General features: G+C 32.3%; 1 protein-coding gene across 1 annotated transcript in view; it reads left to right on the top strand.

Moving 5' to 3' along the window:
- The window catches only part of PTPRQ (protein tyrosine phosphatase receptor type Q), a gene marked incomplete at its 5' end in the record, with an annotated part of 168,380 nt that overhangs the window by 138,887 nt on the left and 15,786 nt on the right, over positions 1–13,707 (top strand). The window contains 3 exons of the mRNA XM_019633934.1: positions 3,320–3,401; positions 6,589–6,679; positions 11,499–11,575. Of these exons, the coding sequence (XP_019489479.1) occupies positions 3,320–3,401; positions 6,589–6,679; positions 11,499–11,575 (250 nt within the window). The remainder of the gene's footprint in view (positions 1–3,319; positions 3,402–6,588; positions 6,680–11,498; positions 11,576–13,707) is intronic.

Below are 13,707 nucleotides of genomic sequence, written 5' to 3'. Positions count from 1 at the left end.
ACTTATATTTAGTTTACTGTGTATCTTAATCTGAATTAATCCGCAATTGTATACCTAATGATTTATTCATTGCCTGCTATGAATAAGGTTATGAGGGACTTGTAGTAACTCAGGTGTTAATCTGTAGGTATACATGAACCTTAACACATATATACTTAATGAATGTACTAGTTAAATAGCCATAATACAAGGTGGAAGGTGATTTGTCCTTAGAAATTTGGTTTCACAGAAGGAAGAAATTATTTTCTCTACAGTAGAACAGGGAAGGGTCCATGGAGGAGTTAACATTTGAATCATCTAGTAAAGAATCAGTAGAATCTGGTTGTGAAAAAACACCTGAAATGGTACAAACTGAGAGGGAGAGATACCAAGAGGTTATCTGGATTGCAAAGAGAGTGTCTGAAGGGGAGTTGTAAGGAATAATGTCAGAAATGTGAGCATGACTTGAAATGCTTTCACATGATTATATGAAAACTGAGTTCTTATACTCCTTATATTAGAGATTTACTTGGGGTCTTGAATTGAGATCTAGAAAGTAAGCCTTGGATTTGAAGCCTAGATAGTTGTGAGCACTGTTTATGCAGGAATCTTGATTAGGAAGAATAAAATAGGAAATCTTGCTGCTTAACTTAGCATCTTCTAGTCTACCCATTTCTGAGTAAATTTAAGACAGAACAGTCTTTTAGAAACAACAAAAAAAAAACCCTTTATATCATTTTCAATGCTAGAATAAATGGGTAAGAGGAGCTTGAGGTATACAAAATAAACTAGAAAAAATAACTAGAGTCCTAATGATAGTAACTAACATTTATGTATAGCTTACCAAAGCCAGGGTTATTTTCTAAGCATTTTAGAGATATAAACTTGATTTACATATTCTTACCCTATTTTCCAAATTAGGAAACAGATGCACAGAAAGATCAAGCAACTTGTACAGTTTCAAGTAACCCTGGATCCTCTGGGAAAAGAGAGAATCTTTTCAATTTGACTGTCCTTAAATAGGTGGACCGTGACCCTGTCATTAAATCAGATGTAGTTTGCTGAATTTCACCAATCACAAACTGAAAAATGTCCCTTGTTGCTGTAAACATGATCTCCACACAACTCAAGAATTTCCATTTCCGTTTGGTAGCAGGGAATTGATTTGCTAATTCAAGTATCTCATTTATTTGTAGTTTAAGATCAGTTAATTAGGATTTGCCAACCTAACCCCTTTTCCATTCCTGTTTCTGAGAAACATCATGGCATAGGAGCACTGGGGCATCAGGCATCTAAGAAGGCTTGGATAGTGTAAATCTAATCCAGTGTCTTTTTTCTTGCTGGTCTTTGCTTAGGGGATTTATTTCCAAATGCGATGAATGATTCCTCGGTCCCCACTGTCAGAAGTATGTCCAGGGCCTCCGGTTCAGACACTGTGTCTTCCTGTCCCTAAACCAAGGATTCTTCAGATTCAGTAGCCCATTCAGCCATCTCCATATCCATCTTGTTAGAGTCAGAATTTCTCTGTTGCCTTCTTAGAATCTCTATAGGGTACTGTGGGAAGCCCACAGCTCATCTACCAAGACTTTGCTCAAACATTAATATTTTATCACTGTGATGCCATGCTTGATCATGGGATGCTCTACCAGGTTACACCCTGAAAAGCTGGGAGATACCCCCTTCTGCTTGGGGATACCTACACCATTAACCACGAATTCTCTCATTCTTCTTGATAATACTTGCTCTAGCACCTCCGTATTTTTCACCAATCCCTGTATTGTAATGAAGTATACTTTTTGTCTCATGTTTTCTACACTGAACACACCCCTTTGTGACCATTTTCATAATATTCAGCATGCCACTTTTTTCAGCCTAATTATTTCTTTCATTCATTCTTTACTTCAAAAACCACATCCTCTTATAAATATTCTTCACTAAGGAATACAGTAAAATCACCCCCAATAACATTTAAAATTTAAAACTTTTTGTTACATTCATTTTATTTCATTATACTTTGTGCCTTTTGTGTTTTTGCAGTGCTAATTTGTTGTGCATGACAAACGTGTTACTAAAGATGTGCCCATCTCTGAATTTGTGTGCTGCATAGTCTATTTTACTGTTAAAAATTATTTTAAAACTTCTTTTAGAATATAAATAACTTGAACAATGAACTATCACAAAAGATATGTCTAAAGTAACTGAAATGACTGTGATTTTGTTATGGTTATATAGTCATCAAAACTCACTCATGGAACAATAGTTAGGCAAGATGATGTCATTTTTCCAAGATCTAGTCTTCCTAGTTCAGCACTCTCTATGGACAAAGAAAATGTTCTTTAAAATACCACAGACTTTCTTAGAGCACTATATACTATGCAATATATTAAAATATTGGGGCACTTAATGTAATGCCCCAAATGCCTAAAAATATAAAACAGTAACTTCTTAGCTTGACAGAGGACCTAAATTATTATTTGGCCATATTTGGGTCCAAATAATATATAATATTTAAAAGTGAAATCGAATTTAAAATGACCACATCTCAATTAAAGACAAAGCACATTATACATTACTGACTTATATTTTTTTCTGATTTTAATCTAGAACTCTTTCAGAAAGAGCTGTACCCTCAACTCATAATACAATTAACACAATCTCTGTTGCAGGTTACTTAGTTATAGGAAATCCATCAAGTAAGTTTGTCAAATATCTTTTCTTCTTTTTGAATATCAACTTTAGACTCACTGATTTGATGAATCTTAATGTGTGGTTCCTTTTTCGTATGTTTGTTAGAAAAACCTTCAAGCTGGATATAAATCATAAAAGCATGACTAATTGCATGGTAACTGGAGAAATGCTTTCTCTCTCTCTGGGGTGAAGCCTGCATGTCTGTATTTTAGCTTGGGAAGTAATACGGGGATATTTAAACTCCTTGGGGTTTAAAAACCATGTCATTATGAGAATGAGGTCACTGCAATATTTTATATCTTCTAAAACCTTGTAATGTATAAAATGTTTTCTATATGACAAAGAGGTATTATGTGCTTTAGGATTCAATGATAACTTTACATTTACTTGAAAAACTTTCTTCATTTAAAATGTTAAATCATTCATTTAAAGTCACTTAAAAATTGAAGGAATTTTGTACCATGAATACAAAGAAAGTGAACTAAAGGAGAAAAGTTAATTTTGTAAGTATGACAGAGTGACTTTACAGGGCTGGGTGGGGTTTATGGGTTTTGAAATGTCCGTTGTTATGTAACTTGTTAACCAGCACCCATGCTCAAGTGAAAGAACTCAATCTAATGTGACTCCCTTTTATACCTTTCTTTGCTTGGAGGCCGGTAAGCAAGAAATCCTTCTTGCAACATGTTGAAGAGCTTTGCACAAACAACAACCTAAAGTTTCAAGAAGAATTTTCGGTATGTTACCAGCAGTTGTCACAACATTGTCAGACCTCCAGTCGTGTCATGTGTCACATTTCATGTCCATTTTAAGCATGCAAGGCCATGAAGGACCCTGGCCTTGATAATCAATACCCAATTACCAGGTTGATTGTTTGGATAGTAATGTTACACTGGGCGGCCTCTGGTGTAACCTGAACAGAATTACTCACCTACTGTGTCAGAAAAAGGTGCACTTCTTCAGACCTCCTCGGGCATAGCATCCTGGCCTCGTTTATTCTCCGCCCTCATCCAGACGTGGATGCAAATCTATACTACTGTATTCATTAGTTTTTGTGTACTAGGCTTGAGTTATACTATAAATGTAGTTTTATTTTAAGTAATTATTTTATATCTAGACAGTAAATAATTGCAATTTATATTCAACTGCTTAGTTTATGTTAGTGGTATAGATGATCCTGGGTGAAGAACTTGATGTTTTCAAAAACTATAAAAATACTGTTATTTCTAGAACGGTCCAAAAATTTTTAAAAAGATAAGGAATGTCCATGTTTTACAAGGTCTGTTTTTAAGTTACTGTGGGATAAATGCTGTTTCATGTTATGGAGACTATGTAAAGTTAAGAACTTGTCACCTAAAAACTATTTAAATTAAGAATAATTTGTTGCTTTTTGCATTTTACATATCTATAAAATTGAAATTATTTTACAACGTAAGGTAGATATCAGAACTACAAGTTATTTTAAGACTTGTAAGCAAGCATCTCTCCTAACTTAGATGATTATTTTCTATTATGACAATAAAACAGATTTTTAAATGTCACCAAAATTTTATTTTTATTTTTTCATGAAATTCTCAGTGTGTGAATTTATGAACAAAGAATCAAACAATTGGCTTGAATAATTCAAGATTATAATATTTCAGTCTCTCAGGGAATAATAACAAAAATGTGAGAAGATTAATGGTATTTCCTACAGTTTTTTGGTTATGCTTCTTAAGTAATATTGGTCTGGACTTAAAATCAATGGTACCATAAAATTCTTCTTAGCATTTACACAGAGAGAACTCCCCAGTCTTTAGGAACAAAAGTATAATTTCACTAGAATAGGAGCAAATATAACTACATTATGCATGACTGAGTAGATGAAAAGTTTTGTTAGCAATAACATTTTCTCATATATATATTACATTGAGAAAGCTTCTAGTTTAGCTGTTTTGGAGATTGTGGTTTTAAAAATTTGGGTTTTTGTTATACAAATATATGAGTTTTGTGTATATATTATATATGTATATCTATATATGTAAGGAACTTGACTTTCTTTTTACAGGAAACGGTTTTTTATTCTAATGCTCTATTGTTTCTTAAAGGAAAATTATGTTTTAATAAACAAATGCATATTTGATGCATATATTTAATAAACCTTATAACTCAGGTTATATTACTTATTATACTTTAAATATTTATAAGCTCCTGCTATGTGATAGGCATTGTACTTGACACATTGATATGTGTCAATTCAACATTTAATAATTAATTGACCTTTGGCAAATCATTTAAATTCTCTGTGCCTCAATGTCTTCATTTCTAAAAACTTACTATCTACCTCATTGAGTTGTGAATACTAAAATGATTGAATGTGTGTGATGCTAAGAATAATAGCTTGCACAAGTGGTTAGCTGTGATGATTCCTACGAGAAAGAAGCTCGTATTATGATAAGATGTATAAAAATGTTACAAATGCACTATATCATGATAGAGATCTTCATAAAAAAGTGAGGATCAACTCTGTTTGGATAGCTAGCAAAATAGACTTCAGAAAAAGGTGACCTTGAGATGAACTTTAGGAAGAGTAGAAGTCCAGTGAGCAGATAAAGGAGAAAAGATATCCAGAGAGAGGGAATGAATGCAACAGCATAAGGATACAAAACAGTCCAATTTATCTGTGATCCCACTGAAAAGAGGAAAGGGTAGGAGAAAGAGCAAACAGTAGGGAGAGAATGGTTGAGGCCCTTGGAGCCCTGAGAAGAATAAGGCCACCCAGTGTAATATTACTATCCAAACAATCAACCTGGTAATTGGGTATTAGTTATCAAGGCCAGAGGCATTTAAATCTATAAATTGAAACTTCTACATGAAATAATTACAGAAAAGAAGTACCACTCTGCAGGTGATTTCCAATTTGCCTTTCTTCCCCCCCCCCCCACCTCACCCCCCATGTAGTTCTTTGTCTCTTACAAATGTGCTGTAGTATTCTCCCAAAACTTTGACATACGCTGTTCTAGGATTCCTCACTTGCTTCATTTTTTCCTCCCTAAAGCTTTTAGTACTAACACACCAGAATGCAGATGCTTATACTGACTCGCTCCTCTAAAAGATCTCCACTTACAAAAGACAGTTCATATATCTATATGGGTTTTTTTGGAGGAAAAAATAAGGCGGAAGAAGGGAGAATTATCCAATTAAAAGAAATAATTTATGATGCTGTTGAATAAATTGTAAAAACACATGTTTTTAACACTTTTTAAGGAATTTGGCAAGTTGAGAGTTATTTCTAAAATTTCGTAAATGTAAATCTCAGCTCAACAAAATAATGAACATATTTTCTTGCACAGACTTTTTTACTGATGAACGGATAATATGATTTTGCACCAAAACATCAATAATAGATCTCCTTGACCCTTCATCTGTGCCTGATAATTCTTAATCGCACCTTTGCATTCCACTATCGATTTAACAATGCCCACTGAGAGCAGGAATTGACCTTTGGCATCTTCTCAAACTGGTCAGTGTTGTACCCATTAATAGGCATGAAATCACACTGCCTGGGGAGGAAAAACAAAAAATAAATCACTAAACTCCCTTCCGCTACTAAGCAGACATTAAAATATTAAATAATATTAAGTGTGTACCTGACAAAACCATCAGTAAAGTATGGAAAAGTGTAACTAACATGGTTGCCACATCTTGGGGCTTCTCAAAGTACAAAGAAATGATACCAGAGAGCAATAGCCCGAATGACCAATTTAACTCAGGATATTTTCTGTGGAAGTTTACATAAGTTAATTTGACCTCGTTTCTGCAGTTATGAGAGGTGTTCTCAATTTAAAAATAAAAAGCTTTAGAAAAAAGGATTGTCTTTTACTAAATGAATTTCTTGTTTACCTCTGAAATAAATGTAAACTTTGTAATGACTTCATTCCACAGGAATTACCCAAATTTCTTCAGGATCTTTCTTCAACTGATGCCGATCTGCCTTGGAACAGAGCAAAAAACCGCTTTCCAAACATAAAACCATGTATGTGCACGTACTGTCTCTAATTTTAGCTGTGAAATGTTTTAACGTGAACACAAAATGCATCTTAGCATTTTTTATTTCTTAAATATATTTTATTGCATGTGAATTGAATTATAATAATGCGTTTTCTTAGCAGCAACTTTGAAATTGTATCTCTTTGCTTTGTTAATATTTATTAAAGTTAATGTACATGGTTTTCAGCTTGTTCACACAAGGTTCACTGATGCAGGTGCAAGAAACAGTAGACCTAATAGTTTCTTAGCTTTGTAATTTAACCCAAGTAACAAAACTCTCTAACCTCTTCCTACAGACCTATTTTTCAAGTGAAAAGAGAAAGTTCACATGTAACTTTGTGCATTAGTTTCCCTTAAGAGCATGGCAATGTTTTCTTATGGAATATAAAAAAAATCATTGCAAAATATTCATTGAGGATCAGAATAGATATATGCTTACCAGGATTGGTTTTACAAAGGAGGCAGGGTTGTGCCTTACTAGAATAAACATGACTTTGGTTTTCAATCAATAAGAAAAGAAACCATATTATTGCTTTAAGAATTAGCAGTTATGTGAAAGAATAAAACATAACATTCTTCTGTTAATAATAATATTTGATATATTTTGAACAGATGTTTCTATCTATATTCTGATTTAATATGCTTTACATTATGAAATTTAAAAAGTGATAGTTTTGACACTTTGAAATAGTGTCAATATTGTTTCAAAATCTAAAGTTTTGAAATATTCTTAATTTTAGAGTTTACATATATAATTTTTTATGTGTTATGCCTTTTTGAAATTACATTTGGGGACATTCCATATTTAAATATTGAACTCTTCTGTCTAGAAAGACATGGACTTAGAGAAAATGAAGTCATAGAATGTAAAATCATAAAGTATATGGATAGGAAGAAATGGACCAAATCCTCATATTCTAGAACTAGAGGATAACTGAGCTATCAAACAAACAAATTTAAGGAAACATGATATAGGATGTAATAATCTAATGGAATTTGCTAATTTCCAAGAATTAGAATAGGATGAAAATGCAAATGGCTTTAACCCTAAAATCCTTTCTGGAACAAAACAAATCATAAGTAAATGACTTTAAGATAAGTTGACAAATAAGACATTATTATAGGAAATAAGAAATATTAGTATTATATCTCTAAATTTCTATGGCATGACCTTCCTCAGCAAGTCCTTTTGTTTTCCCTTTCAGAGAGTTGAGTTTAAGAGATATGGAAGTTGTCATGTTTTTATATTTGTCTGTACCTAAGTTTCTTCCACACTGTCTGCTTCATGTTTACTCAGTGATATTCCATGAAAATAAATACTATAATCTGACTGAAGGACAGTTACTGTGTAATATTTAATATTCATTTATAATTATATAGTTGACTGAATTAATTTATGACATATCAGTATATATAAAATAAGTAAATCAAATATATCTAGTTGCCAAGGACCAAAGAGTATCTAATTTAAAATATGTAAAAATTTCAGCTGTTAGAAAGGTATTTTTTAAATGTGACATTTCCATCTTTAATTACAAAGATCTCACTGCATCAACTGGATTCACATCATGGCTATAAAAAAAGTGAGACAATATTAGCTTATTACTTATAGGATAAAAAAAGAATAAGGGTGGTTAATAGGACTAAATAGATAACCTAAAAACAACAAGTTTAACAGGAGTATGATTACCCAACTCTTCATTTCTGAAGCTAAAACAATAAATAATTGTTAACAATGGACTTATATTGTAAATCAAGGGATGTTATGGAATATTCAAATAAGCATTGCATGCCTTTTTTTTTTCACCTTTGCTAGAGTCAAATGGATAATATCCAATTGTTTTCTGCTTTCTTCTTAATTTTGGAACAGAAAACTTATGGTAATTTTTCAAATAATGTATATATCTATTATACATCCCATATCCTTTCATGGGTTTGTAGCTTTTATTTAACTGTTCTCCTAAAGACTTGGAGGTCCTATAAGAAATAATTTTGTCAGGTAGAATTTTATATTTTTCAAGAGTTTTATTAGAATAATTTATTAATTTAATAATACATACTGCCTCCTGTATAGTACAAAAGCTAAGATCATGTGTCCTAACTGAACATCCTGGGTTGCAATCCTGTTTACCCACTAACTATCTTAGTGGCAGGACATATTATTCAGTGGTTTTTATCTCTTAAGGTTATTGTATCAGATGAAATAATCATGTAAATCACTTTTCCTAGTACCGGAACAGGGGAAACAGTAAATATTAGTTCTTAGGATTGTTAATGATCAATAGAATGCTTATTTTTAAAAATTGCTAACTTTCTGAGTGAATAAGATCAGGAGGTAACAAGCCCATTTCCCGAGCCTGGTTAAAAGGCAAACAATAAACTCATAGCCAACACTGTGGGCCAGTACATACCATACATACACTCCCTCCCAAGCAAATGAGATGTTTAAACTAAATATATTTTCCTATTGTGCTTGCAGAGAAACCATAAGGCTGAAGAAATATCTTTTTTTCTCCTGTAAAGAATGAATTTATTTTAATAGCGTCTGAATTTTAACTTGAGCCAGCTAAGTGAATTGCATTGTTTCCCCTGAGTAATGTAGGAAGTAGGATTTCAAATATCACAGTACATTTCAGAACATATTAGCTTACAGGTCTTTAAGATACTAGAATTAGCAGCAAATGCTTGCAGAAGAGATTTTGCAAATCTCTGCTTGACAGGACACTATGACCTTCAGAAGTTTTCCAACACCATGAAGAAAAATTGAACTTGTTGACTCAGATAGCTATAAGCAGGCGTATCAAGTGAATAGAAACCTGATGGCTTCCCTTCCTAAGTTATAGGACTAGCTACAATATTATTAAAATAGTTAGATCATACAGAATGCAAAATCTTTGGGACATAATTATTTGTATAAATTTGCTTAAACATTTCCCATCTCTAAATTTAAGCCCACTGAGCAGGTCATTATAATTACTGGCAATATGGCTAAGTCATTTTAACATATAACATGTGCTTCAGTTATAAGAATATGAGAACATGTGTTGAGTGCTTGCTCTAAGTTTTCACTTAAGTTTTCCTCAAGAGGATTCTACAAAATAAATATTAGAGCTACATATTATAGCTGAGGTAACAAAGGAGCAGAGAAGTTAAGCAATTCACCCAAGGCCATACGTATGGCAGACAGATCATCTGGATTTCAAACCCAAACCCATTTACCCATTTTTCTTCTACTATTGAGTGCCTTCCCACTGAGGTTAATAAAAAGAAATGCTTCAAAATAATTAAATAGTAATAAATATTGTATTTTTATAATTTCTATGTCCAGTTAAAATTAGCACTGGTCACTGCACTATAATACCAACTTATAAAAATCCTCAGGAAAAAAATATTTTTTAACACTTTGAAGAAAAGTATTGGATAGGGGATGTCTAATTTTACCAGATCTTAACATATACTAAAGAATAATAATAAAAAGTTTGGTATTAAAGAAAGAATAGGCAGATAAATTAATGGAAGAGAATAAATAGTCCAGAAATAAATCTAAACCTGTTGAAAAATCTAGTATATGATAAAAGTGGTGGTTTGAATAAGGAGGGGAAGGCAGATGGAATGTTAAAAAATCAGGACTGTTTGTTGTTTCAAGTGGCATCAAACAAACAATACAGGATAGATTTTACCTCACTCTGTAAGAAAAATAAATAAATAAATTCCAATGGATCAAAGATTGAAAGACTTAAAGCAAAAGCAGAAAAACACATTAAAGTTCCAGAAGAAACTATGAATGAATTTGTGAAATTAAGAATATTGGTGCCAAACACCTTTGCATGAATGATACAAAGAGCCATAATGAAACAAAAATGAAAAATAATGAGAAGTTTGATTATAAAAGAAAAATGAATTTTATGTATAACAAAATAGCTAGCTATTTAAAGACAACAAACTAAGAAGGAAATTTTAACACATATGACAAAAGGCTACACATAACCTGTGTTTTTAGTATAAAGTATTTTTTAAGTAGAAAAACGGTATAATATGAAAAGGCAGTTAATAGAAAAGGTATTTATAGTGGCCAATAAATAAGCAAAGAAGCTTAATTTTACTTATATTTACGAAAATCAAAATAAATACTATGAGAGATCAATTTGCATCTATCAAAAGATCATAAATTAAAATGTTTAATTATATCTTGTGGTAGTTAAAGTAAGAAAAGAATTGTTCAAACATTTTTGTTCAGAGTTTGAATTGATATAACTAGAGAACAATTTGGAAATATCTCAAAATTTTAAATGCACAATATGATTTGGGAATATTACTGCTAGTAATGCATTCTACAAATACACTCATATATATATATATATATATATATGGATTTCAATTATATTTATTCAGCATTTTATAATAATAAAATGGAATTAATTTCGATCTTTGAATATGATATATTCAAACAATGAAGCACTACATGGCTTTTTAAAATAATGAGCTAAGTATCTTTGTTTATGCTGATAAGGAAAGATAAAGGTGAATGAAAAGAGCAATTTGCAGAATATACTATATATCATCCCATTTGTGGTTAATTTTCTATGAATATGTATAGAAAATACTGGAAACTTATACAAGAACATATTAACAATCATTGTCTCTGGGTAGTAGAAATATGGTATACGCGGGAACTTCTACTTTAGTCTTACACCCAAATGTAATGTTGAATGTGATGTCATGAACCTCTTTGTACTACTTTTATAATACAAAAGTAGTGACAATTTAAAATTGAATTAGCATTGATTTCTTTTATTTTCTTCTAGATAATAATAACAGAGTGAAGCTGATAGCTGATGCTAGTATTCCAGGATCAGATTATATTAATGCCAGCTATGTTTCTGTAAGTTGCTATTTTTATATATTTTATATTTTTAGAAAACATAAATTCTGAAATTATGTTACTCTTCCAAGTATTTAGAACAACAAATTCATTACAACCTCTATGAATCTTAATTTGCCAGGTTTTTATAACATCACTATGTACCCACATTTTATAGATGGGGAAATTGAGTCTCGTAACAGAGATTTCAACCTGTCAACAATCAATTCACTAGGAAGTGGCAGATGTGCAACTTCAGGTTACATATCCCCTGGTCTGTCTACTATTTCATAAGTGTTTTCAATGTATTCTCTATATACAGTGAGGTCTGGCAATCTTTCTTCCAAAGAAAAATTAGTCAAATGGACAATCATGTCTATATAATATAAAAATCTACTGTGTTCTTCTTCCCTTTTAAATTTGCGGTCTTTCAAAGGGACTATGATGCCATGTTCTTTTTCTATCCTCAGCAACTTGTGGAATGTGAACTCCATTGTAGCTACTCAATAAACATATCTTAAATGAACTAACATGGGGCAGGGGTGGATTGTGACATGCCTAATATTGTCTTGCACAACATAGGTAATAAACGCTTGCCGAATTGGATTGAAAATTGAATGAAACCAAATTGTTTTAGGGATTTTTCTCTCCTACTTCTCCATGGCTCTTTTATTCTGTCAATGCTCATCACTATCATGGGTACATAGAAACCTTACAGGCACTCGAGACCAACTGAGTTGACACAATCATGAAATCTCAGAGTAGGAATTGCCCTTGTGGTTAATTCAACCATTCACCTTGGAACTTTTTCTTAAAAATTTCCAATAATTAGAAGTTAACCTCTCTTGGCATTGATTCATGCACTTTCTCCTAAGGCAGATGATCCTATTTCTGAATAATGCTAATATACATTTGTTATTGTTGTTGTTTAAATGAGATATGTTCTCTTATATTTTCTCCTACTGGCTCCAATTCTAATACATATCAAGGTTAACCATCTTGATCATGTGACTTCACAGATACTCAAGGGTTTCTTAATAGGGGAATGGATGTGCGAGTGTGAGGGGGGATGGAGAAGTTAAAGCATCCTTTGAATTTCATCCTATTTTTATACTAGAACTTTAAATCTTTATTGAAAAAAAAAGTTTTTGATTGTGTTAACATACTTTATTCATTTATCAACTGACTGATTCCCTTGAAAGTGTAATTGTTCTTTAAAGATTTTGGTGAAATCTTGTGCTTACTAATTTTCATTGTGGCTTAAGCTCTGTAGCATGTTAAAGTTTTATTTTTATTTACATAATGATGCATATATGCATTTAGATATTTAAATTTAATCAATGCTGTAATGATCATATGTCTTGTGATACCATAGAGCAGGACAAAGGCAAAAAGGTTGTATCAGTGACCTATTGATTTTTTATTCAGCAGTGAGTAGATACAAATTAATGGCTCATGTCCTCTAATGTTCAGCCAGATGTGGGGTGACAGTATAAGATACAAATACGATTAGAAAGGAAACCAGATGGTTTTAGTAGGTGTAACTGAACCGCACAGATGACATAAGCAAAGAAATATTCATGAATCCCCATTGTAATCTCTAAATATTACAGGTTGTCACTGATAATGCAGGATGAACATAAACTAAGGAGTCTGAATATATATATATATATTCTGCTATAATCAAGTAATGTTATAATATAATAATCTACAGCAAGGTCACTATGACCCCTATGTAATGACATGCATATTCATTACTGAGCTGCATGGTAAGCAGGCCCAGATGGAAAGCACTTTAAGACTGGTTTTGGTATTGGAATGGGAAGTATATTGTATTGCTCTTACTTTTCAGGGAAATCTCCTTTGTTTGGGATGCCAGGACTAGATGGGAATAGGCAAAGCCTTGATACTGTATTGGCCCTCACTTCTCCATCTCCAAATGTAGGCAGTCTTCACTCAGAAAGGATGTCTAATACCTCAATTTTTCCCCATTCCCCAGTTTTGTTCCATGGCACCTTCATCTGAAGGTTCATAAACACTTGCCCCAGGAGCAAAAGATAGAGGCCATCTACAAACGGGTTCTGGATTCCTATTTCTTTGGAAGCTAAAGGAAAGGGTAGGAGAACTGTAAAGGGAAGTAGGGAAGAAAGCAA

The sequence above is a fragment of the Hipposideros armiger genome, unplaced genomic scaffold, assembly GCF_001890085.2.
Source record: "Hipposideros armiger isolate ML-2016 unplaced genomic scaffold, ASM189008v1 scaffold_1444, whole genome shotgun sequence".
NCBI lineage: Eukaryota > Metazoa > Chordata > Mammalia > Chiroptera > Hipposideridae > Hipposideros > Hipposideros armiger.
Note: the sequence above shows the minus strand (reverse complement) of the source record. Positions and strands in the feature narration are given on the sequence as shown.